Source organism: Talpa europaea, assembly GCF_964194135.1.
Source record: "Talpa europaea genome assembly, chromosome: 16".
In the NCBI taxonomy this organism is placed as follows: domain Eukaryota; kingdom Metazoa; phylum Chordata; class Mammalia; order Eulipotyphla; family Talpidae; genus Talpa; species Talpa europaea.
The window spans coordinates 50,860,982-50,879,844 of record NC_140084.1 but is presented as its reverse complement, the minus strand read 5'-3'; the positions used below and the strand labels follow the sequence as shown (position 1 = coordinate 50,879,844).

General features: G+C 69.9%; 4 protein-coding genes across 4 annotated transcripts; 2 read left to right on the top strand and 2 right to left on the bottom strand.

The window, feature by feature from the left end:
• Nucleotides 1–932: 932 nt before the first annotated feature.
• UBE2S (ubiquitin conjugating enzyme E2 S) lies at nucleotides 933–4,002 on the top strand. Its single transcript, XM_084256774.1, has 4 exons — nucleotides 933–1,149; nucleotides 1,652–1,799; nucleotides 2,499–2,689; nucleotides 3,621–4,002. The coding sequence occupies exons 1-4, from the start codon at nucleotides 952–954 to the stop codon at nucleotides 3,945–3,947; spliced, it is 864 nt and encodes a 287-aa protein (XP_084112900.1). The 5' UTR covers nucleotides 933–951; the 3' UTR covers nucleotides 3,948–4,002.
• A 4,780-nt stretch (nucleotides 4,003–8,782) lies between these two features.
• Nucleotides 8,783–10,393, bottom strand: RPL28 (ribosomal protein L28). The gene is made up of 5 exons (XM_084257950.1): nucleotides 10,380–10,393; nucleotides 10,067–10,155; nucleotides 9,824–9,947; nucleotides 8,992–9,110; nucleotides 8,783–8,908 (listed from the first exon to the last, which is right to left on the bottom strand). Exons 2-5 carry the CDS (start codon nucleotides 10,145–10,147, stop codon nucleotides 8,819–8,821), a joined length of 414 nt encoding a protein of 137 aa, XP_084114076.1. The 5' UTR covers nucleotides 10,148–10,155; nucleotides 10,380–10,393; the 3' UTR covers nucleotides 8,783–8,818.
• Nucleotides 10,394–11,117: 724 nt separating this feature from the next.
• Nucleotides 11,118–13,920, top strand: TMEM238 (transmembrane protein 238). The gene is made up of 2 exons (XM_084257731.1): nucleotides 11,118–12,165; nucleotides 13,796–13,920. Exon 1 carries the CDS (start codon nucleotides 11,620–11,622, stop codon nucleotides 12,157–12,159), a length of 540 nt encoding a protein of 179 aa, XP_084113857.1. The 5' UTR covers nucleotides 11,118–11,619; the 3' UTR covers nucleotides 12,160–12,165; nucleotides 13,796–13,920.
• An 864-nt stretch (nucleotides 13,921–14,784) lies between these two features.
• Nucleotides 14,785–15,803, bottom strand: TMEM190 (transmembrane protein 190; the record flags this gene model as incomplete). Its single annotated transcript, XM_084257618.1, has 5 exons — nucleotides 15,728–15,803; nucleotides 15,601–15,636; nucleotides 15,240–15,365; nucleotides 15,082–15,166; nucleotides 14,785–15,013 (listed from the first exon to the last, which is right to left on the bottom strand). The coding sequence occupies exons 1-5, from the start codon at nucleotides 15,783–15,785 to the stop codon at nucleotides 14,785–14,787; spliced, it is 534 nt and encodes a 177-aa protein (XP_084113744.1). The 5' UTR covers nucleotides 15,786–15,803.
• Nucleotides 15,804–18,863: the final 3,060 nt, after the last annotated feature.

Sequence of the window (18,863 nt, the reverse complement as noted above, 5' to 3'; positions counted from 1 at the left end):
CGGGCCGGGCACGGCACCGTCGGGGCTTCAGGGGCAACGCGCACGACGAGGCCGCGGGGGGGGGGGGCAGGAGCTGGCCACGGCCCGGGCGCTTCCGCGGGGGGCGGGGCCGGCGGGGGGCAGGGCGTCATCCCCACGTGCGGGGACGGGGCTACAGTGTCAGAGGCCGGCCGGGGCCAGGCGGCCGAGTCTTCGTCACGCTCGGGGGTCTTCGAACCTCGACGAACACAGCAGAGGCCATTCCCGGCACAAAATGGCGCCTCGAGCGAGCCCGGCGCCCACCCCCTCCGCCGGCTGAGGAAGGGGCGCTGGCGGCACCTCATCTGCATACACAAAAGCAAACGCATTTTATTGGCAGCCAGCGGCGTCTTTCACGCTGCACGGGGCGCCCATTGGCCCCCGGCAATCCCTTCCCGCCCCTTCATCCCGCCCGCCCGCGCTCCCTCCCAGCAGGGATTGGCCGGTGAGAGTCTCGTGACCCCAGCCTACCACGGCGCGTCGCTATTGGCCGGAGCACCTTCCATCATCCGTTTACCCCCCCCTCCACGCCCGAGTCCCGCCTCCCGTCGCCCCGCCCGGGCTGCGGGGCCAACCGTTAGTCGCGTGCGCGGTTTCCTGTGCGTCAGGGAGCGCGCGCGTACGCCAGGCCGTGGCGGCGTCGGATTCAAACGGCCCAATCAGCGGTCGTGTCGCTTCTCGCGGCTTCCTCCTTTCTACGGCCCGTCCTCAGCCCCTGGGTTCCCCGGAGGGAGTCTTCCCTCCCCGCGCGTTCCCGTCGGGTGAGCCTCCGCGCGTACTTCTCCTCACCATTTTCCGCTTCGGCCCCGGCTCCCGGGCGGGGGGACGGGCGCGTCGAACGCCGATGAACGTGCGCGCTGACGTCACGGGTCGAGCCGCAGCGCTCCGGGGCGGCGGGAGGCGGGGCCTACAGGCCCATATAAAAGCGGCGCGATGCGCGCGCCGCCGGCTCAGTGCGGCCGGACACCCGGGGCGGGCGGAGCGGAGGGCGCGGTTGCGCGGCGGGCGTCGGAGCTGCGGGGAGCGGAGCGAGGTCGCCCGGGCCTCGCCAGGGCCGCGGCGGCAGGGGTCGGCGGCCCGAGGAGCGCGGGAAGGGGTCCGGGGGGCCCGCCCCGGCCGGCCGCAGTCATGGTGAGCGCGGCGGCCTGGCCAGGAGGAGCGGCCGGGGGCGGCCCGGCGGCGGAGGAGGCGGGGTCTCGGCAGCCGCGCTCCGCGGCCTCAGCGCCCGGGGGCGGCTCCGGTGGGCTCGGCGGCCTCCCTGGGGGCGGGCGGCGGGCGCGGGCGGTCCTGCGAGGCGCCGGCCTTCGGGACCCGCCCGGGGGTGTTCCCGGGGCAGGAACTTCCCGCCGCCATCCCCGCGCCGACCCGGCTCTCGAGGGGGCCTTCCCAGGGGACGCGGGCAGGGGGCCGGGGTGGGCTGCGCGCCCGCCGGCGTCCCTGGGGCTCCGGAGCCGTCGGTACCTCCGCACGCACCCGCGGTCTCCGCCTTTCCAGTGGGAGATGAGCCGGGGGCTGCCGGGACCGGGGTGGGGGCGAGCAGGGGCCGCAGCGTCAGGTGTCCCCCGGCCAGGGCACCTCTCGGCCTGGGGCGGCCCCCCTCTCTGCTCATCGCCCATCCCCTGTCTGTGGCCAGAACTCCAACGTGGAGAACCTGCCCCCCCACATCATCCGCCTGGTGTACAAGGAGGTGACGACGCTGACGGCCGACCCGCCCGACGGCATCAAGGTCTTCCCCAACGAGGAGGATCTCACCGACCTGCAGGTCACCATCGAGGGCCCTGGTGAGTGTTCGAGCAGGGCCCTGGGTGCCCGCATCTTTCCTGCTGGAAAGGGAAGTGCCATCCCCAAGCAGGGCGGTGGGGGTGCCCCGTGGAGGGCAGGCCAGACACGCCCCCTCCCCAGGCTTGCGGGCAGGAAGCCCCAGGCGACTGCGACACTTTCATGTCGGCTAGCAGGGTGGGGGCAGCATGACCGCCCTTGGGCCCGGTGCACAGCTGTCCCGTTCCCCATTGGGGACCCGGCAGTCTGCCAGCTGGCGAGGGAGCTAGCCAGGAGCTGGGCTGGGGGGCTGGGTGACCCTTGAGGTGATGGGCCCCTGCTCTTTGGGGTCAGCCCTGAGGCCGTCAATGTGCTGGTGGGGAGACAGGGCCTGCTGTGGCGCAGGGAGAGGTGTGGGTGGAGGGTGTGAGGCCACTGGTTCCTGGCATCAGCAGAGCAGGGAGATAGCCCCGTTGGACTTCAGCTGGTCCCGGTGGAGTGGACACAGGAGCTGACGTGAGGTCAGCGGGGTCTGCGTGGGCAGTGGAGAGGGGTGTGAGGTGGGCTGCATACCATCGTTTTGCCCCTCACTGTTTCTGGGTTCCTCGGCGAGAAGGGCAGGTGCCAGTGGGTGCTCAGTGACACAGCCCTCATGGCAGGCAGGGATGGGGCATCCCATGACAGCCCCCAGAGTCAGCCCTCCGACCCTCCTCTCCCCACAGAGGGCACCCCCTATGCTGGGGGCCTGTTCCGCATGAAGCTCCTGCTGGGGAAGGACTTCCCAGCCTCCCCGCCCAAGGGCTACTTCCTGACCAAAATCTTCCATCCAAACGTGGGCGCCAACGGTGAGATCTGCGTCAATGTGCTCAAGAGGGACTGGACTGCGGAGCTGGGCATCCGGCACGTGCTGCTGGTGAGTGGGCCCTCCCCTCCACCGCCCGGGGCCTGACAACCTGTGCAGTGGCTGGGGCTGCCAGGCAGCGGTACAGCTTCCCACGTTTTTAGCCTGCCTGGGCCATGCACCCAGGCTGCAGGTGGAGGTCAGGCAGTGGACGGTCCTCTGACCGGTGGGGGTGCTTGAGGCTGCTCAGGCAGGTACTGTTCTCCGAGACGGTTGAAGTCGCTGCTCTGAAGCACACCGCTTGTTGGCTTATAGTGATCCTGGCGCTGCTGTGCTTGCAGGATGGTTCCGTCGACTCTTTGCCAGCCCGGGTGTCAGGACACTGGTGTCGTTGGGACACGTCGTTAATTGCCCATTGGCTTGGGGAGGCCGAAACTGCCCTCAGCCTTGTTCCTCTGGGGTTCGGCTGCGCCCCGGCCTGTGGAGTGTCTGCTTCTTTTGTAGCTTAAGGGAAAAAATTCCAAGAGTGATTGTTTAAAAAGCTCTTGGGGCAGGTAGCAGGCCGGACTGGGGATTGAGGCGTGGGGAGGTGAGGCTGCAGGTAAACGCCCAGGACCTCACTGGGCTCCCGAGCCCTGACACTAGAGGTGGGTGCGTCATTCCAGAGGTCGGGCCGCTTCCCGGGGCAGCCCATGTCCTCAGCTGTGGTTGGCCGGTCAGCAACAGTGGCTGGGGAGGAGCACTGGGCATCCTCAGGCCCCAGCCTCGTAGTTACACCTGGCCTAGCAGGCCAGAGCTGTGACCACATCTCGAGTCCAGTTGCACCTCAGCACGGGTGCCCAGCAGGCCCGAGTGGGGCTTCCTAAGCTGTCCCCTGGCTCCCGAGTGACCTGGGCAAGTCCCTCCTGCCCCGTCCAGGCCTGTGGGGCCTTGGGCGTGGGGGGAGGGCGTCGAGGCTGGTGGGCCCTTGGTGGGCGCCCAGCCTGATCCACTCTCCCCGCAGACCATCAAGTGCCTGCTGATCCACCCGAACCCCGAGTCCGCCCTCAACGAGGAGGCCGGCCGCTTGCTCCTGGAGAACTACGAGGAGTATGCGGCCCGCGCCCGCCTGCTCACCGAGATCCACGGCGGCGCCGGCGGGCCCAGCGGTGCCAGAGCCGAGGCCAGCCGGGCCCCAGCCGGCGGGGCCGCCGCCTCCACTGACCCCATGGCCCTCGGCGGCCTGGCAGGGGCCGAGGGCCCCATGGCCAAGAAGCACGCAGGCGAGCGTGACAAGAAGCTGGCGGCCAAGAAAAAGACAGACAAGAAGCGGGCGCTGCGGCGGCTGTAGGGGTGCTGTATCCCGCGCCCACCCGCCCCGCTGTCTCTAAGTTATTTAAATTATGGCTGGGGGGAGGGCTTGGGCACTGGGGCCTGGATGTGTTTTTCTAAATAAAGTCGAAAAGCAGCTCCGTGCCTTTGCCCACTGGCCCCCAGTCCAGAGCCCCTGCCTGTGCTCCACCCTGCGGTCTGCCCCATGGCAGTTCCCCCACACCCCTGCAGAGCCTGCTCCTGGAGGGAGGCCAGTCACCCCGGGGCACGCCCACCTCCCGACTGCTGGGCTGGGCTGGGCAGCGGCTGGCTCCCTGGACAGTGGGCATGGGGTCGCTGCCTGTGCCGCAACCCTGCACCCTACCTGCAGTTCATGGGCCCTTGACTGGGTGCAGGGGCGGCTCCCTCCCTCCACCCGCTGGCTGGCCAGTGAGGCCAGCCTGAGGGGTGATGAAGTCACTGGGGCTCCCCCCCATGTGCTGGGGGAGGGGAGGGGCAGCTAGAGAAGGGGGTCGGCTTGGCTTCTCACCCTTGGCCCCAAAGTGTGGGCAGCCTGACTCCTCACCTGGTGGTTGCCGGGACACAGTGTTGGATGTGGGTGAGGGGTGTGGTCAGTGCACATAGTGGACTTGAAGCAAGCTGAAGGCCCGTGATGGCAGTGCCAGCCAGGTGTGCCAACCAGAGCTTGCTGCCCCAATGCCCTGGTAGGTGTGTGGCCTGGACAGCTTAGTGCCCATGACCAGCCCGCCTTAGGCTGGAAGGCAGGCACCTGGCAGGTGGGCTCCCCTCCCCAGAGGTGCCTGTGCCCCCGGTCCACCCTCTGGGCTCGGGCAGGCCTTGGCAAGCCCGTGGGATGACCAGGCTCAGGTGGGGGAGGGGACAGGGGCCAGCTAGGAGGGACCTTCAGGTCCTGCAATTTTAAGTTGACCCCTGACCACCTCGGGCACATCTCAATCCACAGCTGCCAACACTGCTTCTGACCAGCTCTGCCCACTGCTGCCTAGTCTCGTGCAGTGACTGCACCCCAAAATAATTTTATGTACAGGGCCTTCCCTGGTGGGGCAGGTGTTGAGCCTCAGCGCTGTCAAGCTATTGCCAGCAACTGCAGCATGAGTTTGATCCCCCATATGCTACCCACATGGCGCAGCAGGCCTTTCCTGTCTCCCCGCTGCTCCCGTCAGCAGTGTGTTTCAGTGGAACCGCCATCCTGCTCCCCACTCTGTCTCTGGGGAGTCCTCTCACCCTCCATACCTCTGGCCTACACTCCAGCTCCTGTATACATAAAAAAATTTTTTAAATCACATATTAAAGGGCCTCCCCCGTGGCGCAGCGGTTGAGCGCTGGGTTGCGAAGCTACCTGCGGCCTCTGTGGCGCCGGTTCGATCCCCGGCTGCTCCCCGGCCACCGGAGGAGGGTCCCACATGGCGCGCAGACCTCTCCTGCCGCCCGCTGCTCCCCTCAGCAGTGTCCTTCGGTCCTTCTGCCTGCTCTGCTCCCCGCTCTGGCTCTGGTGAATTCTCTCACCCTCCCGCGCTTCTGACTGTACCCAGTGCATGTATAAACCAAACAAACAAACAAATAATAAATAATAAATAAGACATGCCTCTAGAAAATTAAATAAATAAAAAAAATAAATCACATATTAAAAAAAAATTATTAGCAGCAGTAAAGAAACAGCCAAGTGGTGAGTTACAAAATCACAAAAATCCACAGCGTTTTTCAGAGGCAAATGATGAACAAGACACAATTGAAATCGGAGGTGACGTGTCTGCAGTGAGCACTGTACGGCCAGGGAGAGACGCTGTTCACCACCAAGGCCAGGCGCCCCGGCCCCCGGGAGGGATTCACTGGGCAGCCGCCTCCGCACGCGTCAGACCAGGAACGACGCACTGCTAAGGGCACGCACCGGTGCTGAACTGAAAGCAACTGTTTCCAAGAGCCGGGGGTCGGCACCTGGGGCCCAGGCGGGGCTGCCCTGTACCCCCACTTGGCCATGGGTCCCAGGGACGCTGCTTGGTTGCCTGCTGCTTTCAGAGCATGAGCGTGTTTCGTGCACCTCTCTGCTGCTGGCCCTATTTCAGGGTTTGTTTGTTTTTTTTAATACAAGACTTGGGTGGGGAGAGACCGGGGGCACGGGAGGGCAAGAGGACTCACCAGAGACAGAGCGGGGAGCAGAACAGGCAGGGCAGAAACACTGCGGAGGGGAGTAGCGGGCGCAACGGAGATGTCTGCCGCGCCATGGTAATCTCCCTGGCCGGCAGGGAATCGAACCCGCGTTGCAGAGGCTGTGGACAGCTTCACAGCGTGGCGCTCAACCCCCTGCGCCACTGGGGAGGCCCCGTTTCAGGATTTTAAAAACAGGAAGCCGCTCGCCAGGGACTGGCACAGACCAACCTCCGACGCCAGGCGTACGGCTCTGGGCCCTACGGCTCGTAGAACCTGCCTTGCGCAGGCGGTCGCGCTGACAGCAATGCGCCTGGAAGGCCAGTAGGGCCGGTAGACCGGCACCAGGAAGGGTTAGGGATAGGCCCCTGGCAGGGGCCCCTTCCCAAGGCGCAGACCTCACCAGTCTTCTTTCCAAAGGTGACAGAGCCCACCGTGAACGGCTCCCCAACACCCAGCCTCTGCCAGGGGCCGAGTGACCAAGCTCCCGCGTACCCTTCTGGAAAACTCCACGCAGCAGCGAGCCCACACGGCCTGCCTGTTAGCGGCACCTTGCTTCCGTGGATCCGGCCACTCCCGGTCCTGCCTGGCCAGGCTGTACACACCCTCCCCCGTGGCTACTGCTTTGCTATGGACTGTGGCCATGGGACCTCATGAACACACCCAGGTCGGGGGGCTCCTGCTGCCAGCACCCCTGGGCCACTTGGCTCCCCAGGAGCACTGGCCTGCACCTGGCGGTTGGGCAGCACGGGTACCACAGCAAGTGCAGAGGCACCAGCCAAGGCAGGCCCTTCCCCACCTACAGGTGCTGGGGCGCCAAGGCCCAAAGCCACGGCCAGTGCGGGTTGGAGGTCCCGTGGAGCCCACCCTCAGGAGACGACCTGGGCCCTTGCCCAGGGCGCCAGCAGCCTTGGAGGTGCGTGGCCCCGCTGCCGGCCCCAATCGCTTCCCAGGACAGGCCTTGCAAGAAGCTGGCTTCACTCCACACGAGGGGGCAGTGGGGCTGGACAAGGGCGCCTCAGCGCCCCCAGACTCCCTCCCGCGGGGTGCTGTCAAGAGCTCTGGGTGGCCCAGATGCAGCCTCCGCCAGGAAGCAGCTGCCATGCCTGGGGCCCACACGGTCAAGATGGCTCATGAGCCAACATTCTCTAACCAGGGAGCCGCCCAGGAGGCACAAGGCCGGCCGGCAGGGAGCCTGACGACCGGGTGGGAGCCCCTCCAGCCCCGAGTGAGCAGCCCGGCCACGAGTGCCCGAGTCCCTGAGCTCGGCTCAGGGACCGCTCCTGGCCAAGCTGTAGTCGGGCCTATACTCGCCCCCCAAACACCCTCCACGGTGCAGACGTTGGGACTATGGGGAAATTGAGGCATGGGGAGGCGGGGTGTGCAGCCATGGCCCCCGGGACCCTGCCAGGCCGAGCTGCTGCCACCCCTCCCTGGGGGTGCTGCTGTGACGTCTGGAAGTCTGCGGTCCCTTTGTTTGTAAACCACAATGTTATTTTCCTGGTTTATGCAATTTCCACGGTCCTCGCCAACAGGCCACAGCTCAGAAGGCTGACCGCGCAGTCACCTCCCCAGGCTACACCCGCCAGCGCCTCCTCCCACCCCAGGTGCCAGCCCCACAACACCCCCCCCAAGCCAGGTGCTTCAGAGGCTCAGCTGGGGCACCTATAGGCAGGCAGCCAGGCTCTAGGCTGCTCCCCAAACCCCCCAGCCCTGCGGCTCCAGGATGAGCAGACTGAGCAGATGTGGGGACAGTGGAGGATGTCAGTGGGTGCAGCAAACCGAGGTGGGTGGGGCGGTCCTGAGGGGATAGGACCCCACAGGGGAGAGGACACCAGCCATGGCTCCCAGCCTAGCGCCAAGGCCCGAGCTTAGTTCCGCTGGGACACCCCCCCCCTTACCCCAGCATGGAGGGATACAGGGCAGAGCCCAGAGAGGTGACCAACACCCAGGGAGCTGCAGAAGGCTCCGGGGGCTGTGACGTGGTGCCCGCCCCAGTGGCGCGTCCTGCTTCAGCTGGGGCGTGGGGCGCCCCGTTGTGTGACACAGCAGTGTATGATAGCTGGGGCCACCGCTCACCCACACACGCCGACAACGTGGCTACGACGCTGTCCATCCACCCCATTCCCACAAGGAGCCGACAGGCTGTCGCAGGCCAGGGCCACGGAGACTCCAGAGGGCTGAGAACAGCGACGGGCAGGGGACGGTGTGGGGCAGCAGCACTGCCACCAGCCAGGGGAGCAGAAGGGAAGGACGATGCAGGCCTGAGCCGGCAGAGGGCTCTGCCCGCGCTGATGTAGGTGAGGGGAGCCCCCTGGATCCGTGGCCCAGCCCCCGAGGATGAGGGGCGCCCAGGGCAGGAGCAAGGAGACAGACTACATGCCTGCGCAGACTCCTTCACGCCACCCCCTGAATGGGGCCGGGGTGCACCTGGAAGCTCCCGGACAGGACAGGGCCTGGGTCGCAGGCCAGGGTGCAGACCCGGGATACACAGCCTGGGTTGGGTAAGGCTTGCTTCAGCCCCTCTGCCCCCCTCCAGCTGTCGGCAGGACGTTCATCTGTGGGTCCGGTTGCGGTCTGGGGGGTAAGTCTAGGAACTGCCCCCCACCCTGGAGCTCCAGCCTGGGCGGCCCAATGGCCGGGAGCCCGGTCAGGCCGACTGGCCACCACAGAGGCGCGCAGGCGAGGTGGTGGAGTCAGGGGACACCTTTATTGCTGGGGGGCTGCTCAGGAGCTCTTGGTGGGGCGGGTCCTCTTCCTCTTCACCATCACCGGCTTCTGGCTGCGCAGGATGGCGCTGGCCCTGCGGATGGCGGCCTAGGGGGGCGAGGCAGCTCAGTCTCCCCCATGTGGACTCGCCCTGCCCCGCGCCCCAGCCCCTCCTGCGCCCCCCTACACACCATGCGCAGGTCAGGCCGGTACTTGTTCTTGCGGATCATGTGGCGGATGCTGCTGAGCGTGGCCCGCGCGTTCTTATTGATGGTGGTGCGCACGTAGGAGGTGGCCGGCTTCCGCTGGCCTGGTGGGAGGCGGGTGGTCCCCGAGGTCAGGGGGAGTCGGGACTGCAGCGGGGGTCCGAGACACAAGGGCACGGCCTCCTGCCCTGCAGGGGCGAGGCCAGGACGGCCAGCCCTGCCCCAAGGTGGTGAGGGCTTCCCACGCTCACAGCAGAAGGGGGTGAGGGTTGGGCCTGGCAGGGCGGGGGTTCCCGGCAGTGGGGTCCGGAAGCCGGGTCACCCACCGTGGGTGAGAGCCCCGCGCCCCTAGGCTGCCCCTCCAGTGTGACCCTCAGGTGAGCAGTCACTGAGAGTCACCGACCGCCTCCAGTGCTGACACCGGGCAACAGGGAGGCTGGAAGGAGCTGCGGGGGGAACTGGGGAGGGAAGGGAGGGGCGCACCGTGTTCTGGACTACAAGACAAACACCCCTTTCTCCTGCAGGAAGCCGCTGGTCAAGCCTGAGTGCTCGCACCCCAGAGGTCCCCAGAAGCCCCCACCCCAGCTCCGCGTCCTGCTCACATCCCCGGCTGCCGGGCGGAAAGGCCGCCCCCCAGCGCGCAGGCACCTCGGCGGGGCGGCGGGCGGGCAGCCGGGGCCTCAGAGCCCGCCGGCCAGGGCCTGGCTGTCCACGGGGAGGGGGGTCAGCGGCCCCAGCTCTTCAGCCTGGCACGAAGACGGGGGCCTCCCCAGCCCCTCCCGGGCCGGCGGCGGTGCCCCCAGCCCCGGGCGCTCACCGGCTCGGCGCTTCATGACGACCACCACGCCCTTGCCGTCGGCCGCCGGCTCCACGCCCACCGTCTTGCGGTGGATCAGCCCGTTGTAGCGGAAGGAGTTGCGGGCCTTGAGGTTGTTGGGCTCCTGGGCAGGGGAGGCCGGTGAGGCCGGGGCAGGCCGGCCGGCCGGCCGGGGCCCCCGGGGCCCCCCCCGCCCGGGGCGCCCCCCCGCCCGCGACGCCCCCCCGCCGGGGCGCCCCTTACGGTGCTGTAGGTCTGCTTGTTCCTCTTGATGAGGAAGCTGGAGCAGTTGCGGACGACCATCCACTGCAGGTGCGCGGACATGGCGGCGGCTGCGGGACACGCGGGCTGTCACGCGCGGCGGGCGCCGGGGGGGGCGCGGGCACCCCGGGCGCCGGGGGGGGGCGCCGGGGGGGCCGGGCGGGGGTGGGGGCCGGCGGGGGCCGGCGGGGGCCGGGCGGGGGCCGGCGGGGGCCGGCGGGGGCCGGCGGGGGCCGGCGGGGGCCGGCGGGGGCCGGCGGGGGCCGGCGGGGCCGGGGCCACGCGGCGAGCTCACCTCCTCTCGCGCGGCCGGAGGCGGAAAGGGCCGGGGGGGCGGGGCGCCGCCTTTAATGCCCGCGCGCGCTTCCGCTTCCGCCCGCCGCGGCGTCTGGGGCGCCGGCACTTCCGCCGCCGCCGGGAGCGGCCCCCCCGGGGCCCCGAGCGGCCGGCCCTGGGCGCCGGCGGCCGCCCGCGAGCGCTCGCGGGGCGCTTGAGCGCGGGGGCGCCGCGGCTCCGACCGCCGCCCCGCGTCTCCGGCACTTGCGCGCCCCCTCCCGGCCCCCCCGAGCCCCCCGGCCCCCCCGGCCGGCCCAGGAGCGCCCTCGCGCGTCCTCGGAGAGCTCCGGACGCGCTCGTCGGGGGCCCGCGCCCCCGCCGCCCCCGCCCGCCGTGGGTATCCGCGGCCGGGCCCGCCCCACCCGGCCCCGAGACCCGCTGCAGGTCCGGGAAGCGTGAACGGGACTGTTCGGACCCGGGGGGGCGGCGGGGCCCCGGACGCGCGCCCAGGCCGGGCTGCGGCGCGAGGAGAGTTGCCTGGAAAGCGCCGAGTTCCCTCCGGGGCGCCGCCCTCGGCGCCCGAGTCCCGCCGGCTGGGCTTCGCGCGCTGCCCCGCTGCCGTCGGGTCACCTGGGGGCCGCGCCCGGCCTGCGCGACCCCCTGGCCGGCCTCCCCGGCTCGCGCCCGGCCGGGCCCTGTCCCCTCCCAGGCGCCCGGACTGGGGCTGGCGTGGGAACTCCCGGGGCGGAGGCCTGGTCTGGGTCGTGGCTGCGCCCCTGGCTCCCCCCTACGTCCCGGGAGCTGGGGGGGCGCTGCCCCCGCTGCCCCCGGGTCTAAGCTGCCGAGCTGGAGGGAGGGCCCCTTCGGGGCGGGGCGGAGGCCGGGCGGGACCCCAGCAGGACCCGCGCCCCGGCTGCCGGGGTCTGCGCGCAGAGCTGCCCTGGCGCCCTGGGCCCGGTGCCGAGCGCGGCGCTCGTGAGGCCCGGCGAGGCAGCGCCTGAGCGCCCCAGCGTGCCCGCCGTGCTGCCCCCAGAGAGGCTGCGGAAGGCGGGGGTCCGGGCCCCCCTTCTCTGGGAGCCGACCGCCGCCCCCAGCGCGGCCTCTGGGGGCCATCCCGGCGGGGACACCGTGCCCGGGGCGCCCTCGAGCCGGGCTGGGCCCAGGTACTGGGGCCCGGCGTACCTGGCGCCGTCCCCTGACCCCGCCCCGGCGGCCGCACCCCGGAACGCGCCCTCAGCCGGCGGCCGCGGAGCAGGGCCATGGCGGCGGCGCCGGTGCTGCCCGCGGTGTGCGCCGCGCAGGGGCCCGCGCCGGGCGCCCCGTCCCCGCCCGCGGGCGCGCCGGGGCCGGCGTCGGGCCTGGGGCGCTGCCGGGTGGCGCTGCTGCTGGCCGTGGCGCTGGACGTGGCGGGCATGGCGGCGCTGCTGACCGGGGTCTTCGCGCAGCTGCAGGTGCGCGGCCGCGACTTCGGCGACCTGCTCATCTACTCGGGCGCGCTGCTCGTCTTCCTGAGCCTGCTGGGCTGGATCCTCTGGTACACCGGCAACATCGAGATCTCGCGCCAGGAGCTGGAGCGCGACTACGGCCTGCGGCCCTCGGCGCTCGCCCGCCTGGCGCGCAAGCTGTCCCGCCGCTGGTCCGCGCCCGCCCCGGCCGCCGGCCCGCGCGCCCCGCCCGGCTCCCGCGGGGCGCGCCGCGCCGTCCGCGTGTCCCCGCCGCCGGCCGCCGGCTCCCGCCGCGTGCGCCTGCAGCTCGCCACCCTCGAGGCCGGGACCGGGGCGGCCGCGGGCCCCGAGTGAGCGCCGGTGAGGGCCGGGGCGGGAGGCGGCCTGGGGGAGGCGCGACGTGCGGGGGGCGGGGGGGGGGGCGAGGCAGGGAAGAGGGGAGACCCGAGAGATGGGAGTGGGGAGGCGGGGACGCTGGACGGAGACACACAATGGGGACAGACGCGGGACCAGGTGGCCCAGGGAGGGGAGCCGCGGGCCCCGCAGGGGCCGCGGCCGCTGGGGAGAGGCGTAGACTCTGCCCCTGGAGAGGAGCCCTGAAGCGGCAGCTGAGTCAGCTGGCCCGGCAAGGGCAGTGCCCTTGCGGGCTGTCCTGCCCCCAGGAAACTTCTGGGGTGTCCTACCTCTGACCCCGCTGCTTTTTCTGGGTCTCCCCCTTGTCTGAGTTCCCCGGTCACTGCTGCTGTCTCCATCTGTGGCTCTGTGCGTGCTGCTAGCGTCTCTTGCACCCCCGGGAGCCCTTGGGCTGGGGCCTGTGCGCTTAGCAGAGAGTGGGCTCGGGTGGCCAAAGGTGGCTGGGGGGGAGGTGAGTGGGTGGGTGGACTGACTGACTGACAGGGGAGTGAGTGGATGGGTGGACGGATGGACAGGGGAGCTGTGGATAGATGGATGGGGGGACAGGTGAGTGGGTGGAAGGTGGGGCGGATTTGTTGGCGGATGGTGGGTAAACAGATGGGTGAATAGATGATGGAAGAAGTACTGGGTGGACAGACGGACAAACAGGGTGCATGTGCCGGGGCTGCTGGCTGGGTAGTTTCGGGTCAGTGTAGGGGGTGTTGGGAGGGAGGGTAGTGGACAGGTGAGGGGCGGTGTCTGGACGGACGCGTGGTCTGGGGGCTGACGGGATGAGAGGACGGGCTGGCTGTTGGGAGCATGAACAGGCGCCGTGGAGGGGCGTGAGACAAGCTCCGCATCTCACGTGGGGTTCCCCTTAAACTCAGCTGTCCGGAGACACTGGTCTCTGTGACGAAGGGGCTTTCCTGCCACGTGGCAGGACCACCACCAGCTACCACTGCCCCCCCGTCAGGGTGAGCGCATGGGTGCCCCGCTCTGTGCTCGGGAGAGCAGCCGCAGCCGGGCGCGTGGGCAGGCCACGCAGAAGTGACCGCCTACATGACAGTCCCCTGGGACGCCCTCACGTGTCGCCGAAGCCTGCCTCGGCTGGGCCTCCCCGGCGTGGGGCTCGCCCGTGATGGGGAGGGAGACACCAGGAGGACAGAGGACTTGACCTTTAACACAAGGACCCGTGGTCCCGGCTCTGGCTCCCCTCTCCGTCGGTGACCACGGCTGCCCGATGGACGACTTGGGGACGTGCGGGGCGGACAGCTGAGCGGGTGGGCTGGCGGCAGCGCCTGGCAGAGCACGCCCGTCCTGTGCTGGGGCTTTCCTCACCGGCTCCTCACTCCACGTGTCTGTCTCAGGGTCTCTGTGCCCCCAGTCGCTCTTTCTGCGCCTCTCCCCCCTCTTGCACCCCTGATTCCAGCGAGGGCAAGCCCCCTGTGCAGCCCTGCCAATGGGGAGATGGAGGTCAAGGGAACGCGTGTGCAAGCGGGTGTGTTGGGGCTGGAGCCGGAGAAAGAGCCCCATTCCCCTGCCCTCCCCAAGTCAGGGAGGGGTCCTGAGCCTTGCTAACCCTCCCTCTCCCCCGCAGACGGACCCAAAGCCCCATCTGTCAGGACCTGACCCAGATGTGCAGCTGCCGCAACCTCACCTGCCGTACCTGGTCTCACCTGGCCACACCTCCCTCCTCCCCCCATAAATGGCTCTGCTCACAACCCCTCCACTTGTGTAGTGTCTGTCTGCAGAGGGCTGGTGCTGGGCAGTGGGGGTGGGGTGCCGGGCACCATGGGCCAGGCCAGCACCCGGAGGGGCATCCCCTGCTCTCGGGGACCGCATCCTGCTGGCCCCTCGCAGATGGGGATGGCTGCCCCAGCCTCCAGCCCCATCAACCCAGGCCTCTCTGTGAGCCTGGAGTCTTCCGAGAGGCAGACAGACAGACTGGACTGCCAAGGTGTTCCCGGGGCGCACACTCGGGCAGCGGAGACCGAGGTCCCGGAGGAGTGGGGAGGTCAGAGGCCAGGCAGTGGGTCTGCCGCTCTGACAACGTCCAGGAAGATGCTGCCTGGCCATTGGGGAGCCTAACAGTCGCCTGCTGGGGGAGGCCTGCTGCTGCAGGGACCCACGTTGCTTGGGGGAGCGTGCCATGGGGAGCGTGCCAAATGCACTGGGGGGAGACCCCACTGGCAGCCTGCAGGGACTGACTCTCAGGCCCAGGGCTGCCTGCCCAGGGCCTGCTGGGTGGGTGTCTCCCAGGGCTGGGGCATGTCCGGACCCCCACAGCCCGCTGCTCCTCAGGCCCGGGGCCCAGACCACCACCCACTTACCCCTAAACTCCCCCATCCGGACCCTCTCGGCCCCACCCCCATCAGCCTGGCCCCACTGGCTCAGGTCCTCCCGCTCCCCACCCCCCCATCCCAGACCCCCTCCTCAGTTCACACCCCACCTTCATCCCAGTCCAGCCTCCCCCTCCCCAGGGCCCGCCAGCTCCTCCGATGCCCACATACGCCCACCCAGGGTCTCAGAAAGGGGCCAAGCGTCTACATGCTACATCTGTATTGAGGGGGCCCGCCAGGGGTGCCCCTAGTCCTCCTCCCCCTCCGTTTCCTCGCCCCCTTCTGTCCCCTCCCCTTCGGTGGTCCCCGAGGCGTCCAGGGGCGCGTCCGTGGTCAGCGAGGTGGGCATGCTGCCCAGGGACGTCTTCTTCTCGCTCGGCGTCCGGTCCTTGGACAGCAGAGAGACCGTCTTGGAGAGGTCGCACCTGCCCCGCAGGAACCGGGGCAGGCGCAGCAGGTCCCGGCGCTTGGCCCACCTGGGGGGGGCAGACACGTCAGCCCGTGCCCCCGCCCGCCGCCCGCCGCCCCAGCCGACCCCACTCACCAGAAGAGGCAGATGCTGCAGATCAGGAAGAGGAGGCCGCCGCACGTCCAGCCCAGCGCCCACATATGCTTCCGCCGCATGTTCTCTGCGCGGAGGGCGAGATTCAGCCGGCCACCCCAGGCCCCGGCCCCCCTCCCCTGGCCCGCCTCGCCGCTCACCGTCTGGCCGCTGGTGGTAGCACACTCCATCCCGGTAGCAGCACCGCAGACGCAGGCACAGGTTGGGGTTCTCGATGGCAGCCTGACCCCCGCAGCTCTCCCGGTCCCAGACGTCTCCCTCGCAGCCTGGAGGCAGCAGTGGGGGGGTCACTTCCTCACAGGGCCCAGCCCAGGGCCACGGGGTGCCAGGACCGGGGGGCAGGCCCTGGGCGTCCGCCCAGTGCTGGCTCCTGGGGACCCAGAGTCCAGGCCCCCACCCCCTCCCTCAGCCCCAGGGTCCAGGCCCCGCCCCTGTCCCGGGTCCCAAGGGTCTAATCTGGAGTGCCTGTCCCGTGGACCCAGGGTTTTGTCCACTGCTCACTCCATGGATAGAAGAATCCCTGGATCCCATTCCCATCTGTGAAAGAAAACGGGTGATGTTGGGGAGCTCCATGGAGGCCAAGGAGGCCCCTTCCTCGGCTCCGTGACTCCCCCGCAGGCCCCCTCACCTACTGAGCCCTGCATCAGCAGGAAGAGGCCCAAAGCTGGGACCCCAGAGCCCACCATGCTGCCTCCCCAGAGCCCAGGGCCCTCTATGGGGAGGGATGGGGAGGGCCATCACCCCAGCAACCAGCCTGGCCCCGCCCGCCAGCCCCCGGCCCCCCAAGATTCTAAGTTCCATTGCTAGGGAGCCCCTGAGCCACCGGGAAGGACCAGGGGTTATGGCCATGCCTGGTTGCTTGGAACATGCTTCCCGAGCGACAGGTGGAAAGGGCCTTGGGGACTCCTCCCGGCAGGAGAACCCCAGGGCTGGGCACCCCGGACAGCCTGGGCCCTGGGGCCTGAGGAGCGGCCCTGAGACCCGGTTGCTAGGGAGTCTTCCCCCAAGGACCAGGCTGGGGCGAGGCACAGAGGGCTCACCGAGCGCCATTGTTGGGGAGGCCCCTAGCAACCAGCTGGCCCGGGGGCCACACCCAGGCCGCTCGCTCATGGTCCCCTCCTCCCCTGCCAGGACCCCGGGACCCCGACTGGGGACCCGAGGCCCTGCGACAGGGAGAAGCCCAGGGTGGCAACAGCAACTCCCGGGAAGGGAGCGACGTCTGCTGCCTCAGTTTCCCCACGTGGGGAAGGACCCCGGGCTGGGGCCCGAGAGGCCCAGCAGGCGTAGGCTGGGCGAAGGCCCCGCTGCACCGTGGGCCCCCCTGGCCTCGCGCAGGTGAGGAGCCTCCGCTCCGGCGGCGTCTGTCCCCTCGCCCAGTCTGAGGGCCGGGGAGCGGGGCCTCAACACCCCCACAGAGGCAGGGGGCCGGGGACGAGGACCCCAGGTCCAAGGGGGGCCGGGGCCTGGACTGCCGGTCCCAGGATGGGGGACCAGGGCCCCGGCTGCCCAGGAGTCCAGACCCCGGTCCCCGGGAAGCGGGGCAGCCGCGGGCCCCACCCGGCTCCCGTAAACATGTGCTGGGGCCGAGCGCCCGGCCGGCGGCCGCCTCCGTCAGAGATGACACGGGTCAGAGGGGCTCGGCGGGGGGCCAGAGGTGGGGTCAGCGGGGCGCGGGGCTGAGGCCAGGCAGCTGCTGACTGTTTCCTGTGTCAACATCATCTGGACCCACTTCCCAATTCCGGGGATTCCTCCGGGATCAAGGAGGGGGTGGGGGGCGGGGCCGCCCGGACTTGACGGCGGCGGGCACTGGGGGGGCCCCGTCATGGCCCTCACCGCTAATGACAGGTTTGGGCAGCCTCTGCGGCCTGCCTGCTCCGTCACCCCCCAGAGGCCAGACAGGACCCCCCAGGGACAGACAGACGGACACACACAGTCTAGGGCCTGCTGACCTCACACCCGGCCAGTCACACCTCGCGGGGGGGGGGGGGGGCAGCACATGAGCAAGGACCCCCTGGGGTCCCCATGCCAGCGGCGGCGCCCCAGGCCAGTGACTACTCTCCGAGCAGGGCGCCCACCCCCGTGCCCGGGGGCGCCCGGAGCCCTCTCCCCGGCCACCGCCGGCGCCGGTGAGCTGCAGCCTCTCGGCTCCGACGTGCTGGCTCCCCGGCCCCTCATCTCCCGTGTCCGGCTCTCCACTGCAGGGGACACCCCGGGACCTGAGCGACCCCTAGTCCTGACCGCCACCCACCCGCCTCCCTCACCTGCCGCTGCCAGTCCCAGGGGGCACACCCCAGCACCTGGCCTTCCCCACGTGGCACTCCGCAAACTGCACAGTGGAAACGTGTTCCATTCTGGTGCTCTCTGCTTTCTAGAAACCAGGGTTTGGGGACTGGACACCTCACAGCTGTGGGAGGAAAGTTTGAGCCCCTGGACCCCCAGGTCCCAGGGAAGAGAATGGGGGCCTGGACTCCTGGGTCTGAGGGGGGAGGGACTAGGGGGCTGGACGCCCAGATCAGGGGAGGGGTGGGGAACCCGGACCCCGGGGTCTGAGGGGGGAGGGACTAGGGGTTGGACGCCCAGGTCAGGGGAGGGGTGGGGGGCCTGGACCCCGGGGTCTCAGGGGGGAGGGACTGGGGGGCTGAACTCCAGGGTCAGGAGAGAGGGTGGGGGGCCTGGACCCCTGGGTCTGAGGGGGGAGGCACTGGGGGGCTGGATGCCCAGGTCAGGGGAGGGGTGGGGGGCCTGGACCTTGGGGTCTGAGTGGGGAGGGACTAGGGGTTGGACGCACAGGTCAGGGGAGGGGTGGGGGACCTGGACCCCGGGGTCTGAGGGGGGAGGGACTGGGGGACTGGACCCCTGGGTCTGAGGGGGGAGGCACTGGGGACTGGACTCCAGGGTCAGGAGAGAGGGTGGGGGCCTGGACCCCCAGGTCAGGGAAGGGGCTGGGGGACTGGACCCCTGGGTCTGAGGGAGTAGAGACTGGGGCACTGGACCCATAGGTCAGGGGAGGAAGCCGTGGGCCTGGACCCCCAGGTCTAAGGGGGAAGGGACTGGGGGTCTGGAACCCCTGTTCAGGGGAGGGGGTGGGGGTCCTGGACCCCCAGGTTTGAGAGGGGAGGGGCTGCAGGTCTGGACCCCCAGGTCAGGGGAGGAGGCCAGGGTCCAAGGGAGGAGAAGGGGGGCCTGGACCCCTGGGTGTGAGAGGGGAGGGGGCTGGGGGCCTGGATCCCCGGGTCTGAGGGGGGAGGGACTGGGGCGCTGGACCCACAGGTTAGGGGAGGGGGTGGGGGCCTGGATCCCTGGGTCGGAGGGGGTGGGGGTCTGGACTCCAGTTGCAGCAGAGAGTGGGGGTGACACCCCCAGTTCCTGATGGGTGGAAGGGGCTGCCATCCCCCATGGCTATTGTTGCCCTCAGGCTGGCCCCAGGCCCAGTCCCCCATCCCCTCAGGCCAGTCCATCCCCCAAGCTGGTGGCCTGAGTCACCTTGGCTGGCCCGGCCGGTGTGGGGGGGCTACGTCAGTTCTCCCCTCACTGACGCAGCCTCGGGCCCCCCAGGCTGACTCAGCCGGAAACAGGCCCCCTGAGGGGTGGAGACCCAGTGGTCAGAGGCCTGGGTCCCAGCGGGCTGGGGACTGGGGAGGCCCCTGGGGGGCCTGCAAGGGGTGGCCATGACAGGCCAGAGGGAGCGGAGCCCTCACCTGAGGCGATGAGGTCATTTCCCACCATGAAGGGGGGCTGTGACCTCACCTCCCTGGGAACCTGGG

What these genes read in the sequence shown, in the direction of transcription:
- UBE2S (XM_084256774.1), top strand. Translation starts at nt 952, where the DNA reads ATGCGCGCGCCGCCGGCTCAGTGCGGCCGGACACCCGGGGCGGGCGGA. An exon ending in CCCGGCCGGCCGCAGTCATG is followed by an intron (nt 1,150 to 1,651) that starts GTGAGCGCGGCG and finishes GTCTGTGGCCAG; the next exon opens with AACTCCAACGTGGAGAACCT. An exon ending in GGTCACCATCGAGGGCCCTG is followed by an intron (nt 1,800 to 2,498) that starts GTGAGTGTTCGA and finishes CTCTCCCCACAG; the next exon opens with AGGGCACCCCCTATGCTGGG.
- RPL28 (XM_084257950.1), bottom strand. Translation starts at nt 10,147, where the DNA reads ATGTCCGCGCACCTGCAGTGGATGGTCGTCCGCAACTGCTCCAGCTTC. An exon ending in ACAAGCAGACCTACAGCACC is followed by an intron (nt 9,948 to 10,066) that starts GTAAGGGGCGCC and finishes TCCCCTGCCCAG; the next exon opens with GAGCCCAACAACCTCAAGGC. An exon ending in ACCGGCCTGACCTGCGCATG is followed by an intron (nt 8,909 to 8,991) that starts GTGTGTAGGGGG and finishes TCGCCCCCCTAG; the next exon opens with GCCGCCATCCGCAGGGCCAG.
- TMEM238 (XM_084257731.1), top strand. Translation starts at nt 11,620, where the DNA reads ATGGCGGCGGCGCCGGTGCTGCCCGCGGTGTGCGCCGCGCAGGGGCCC.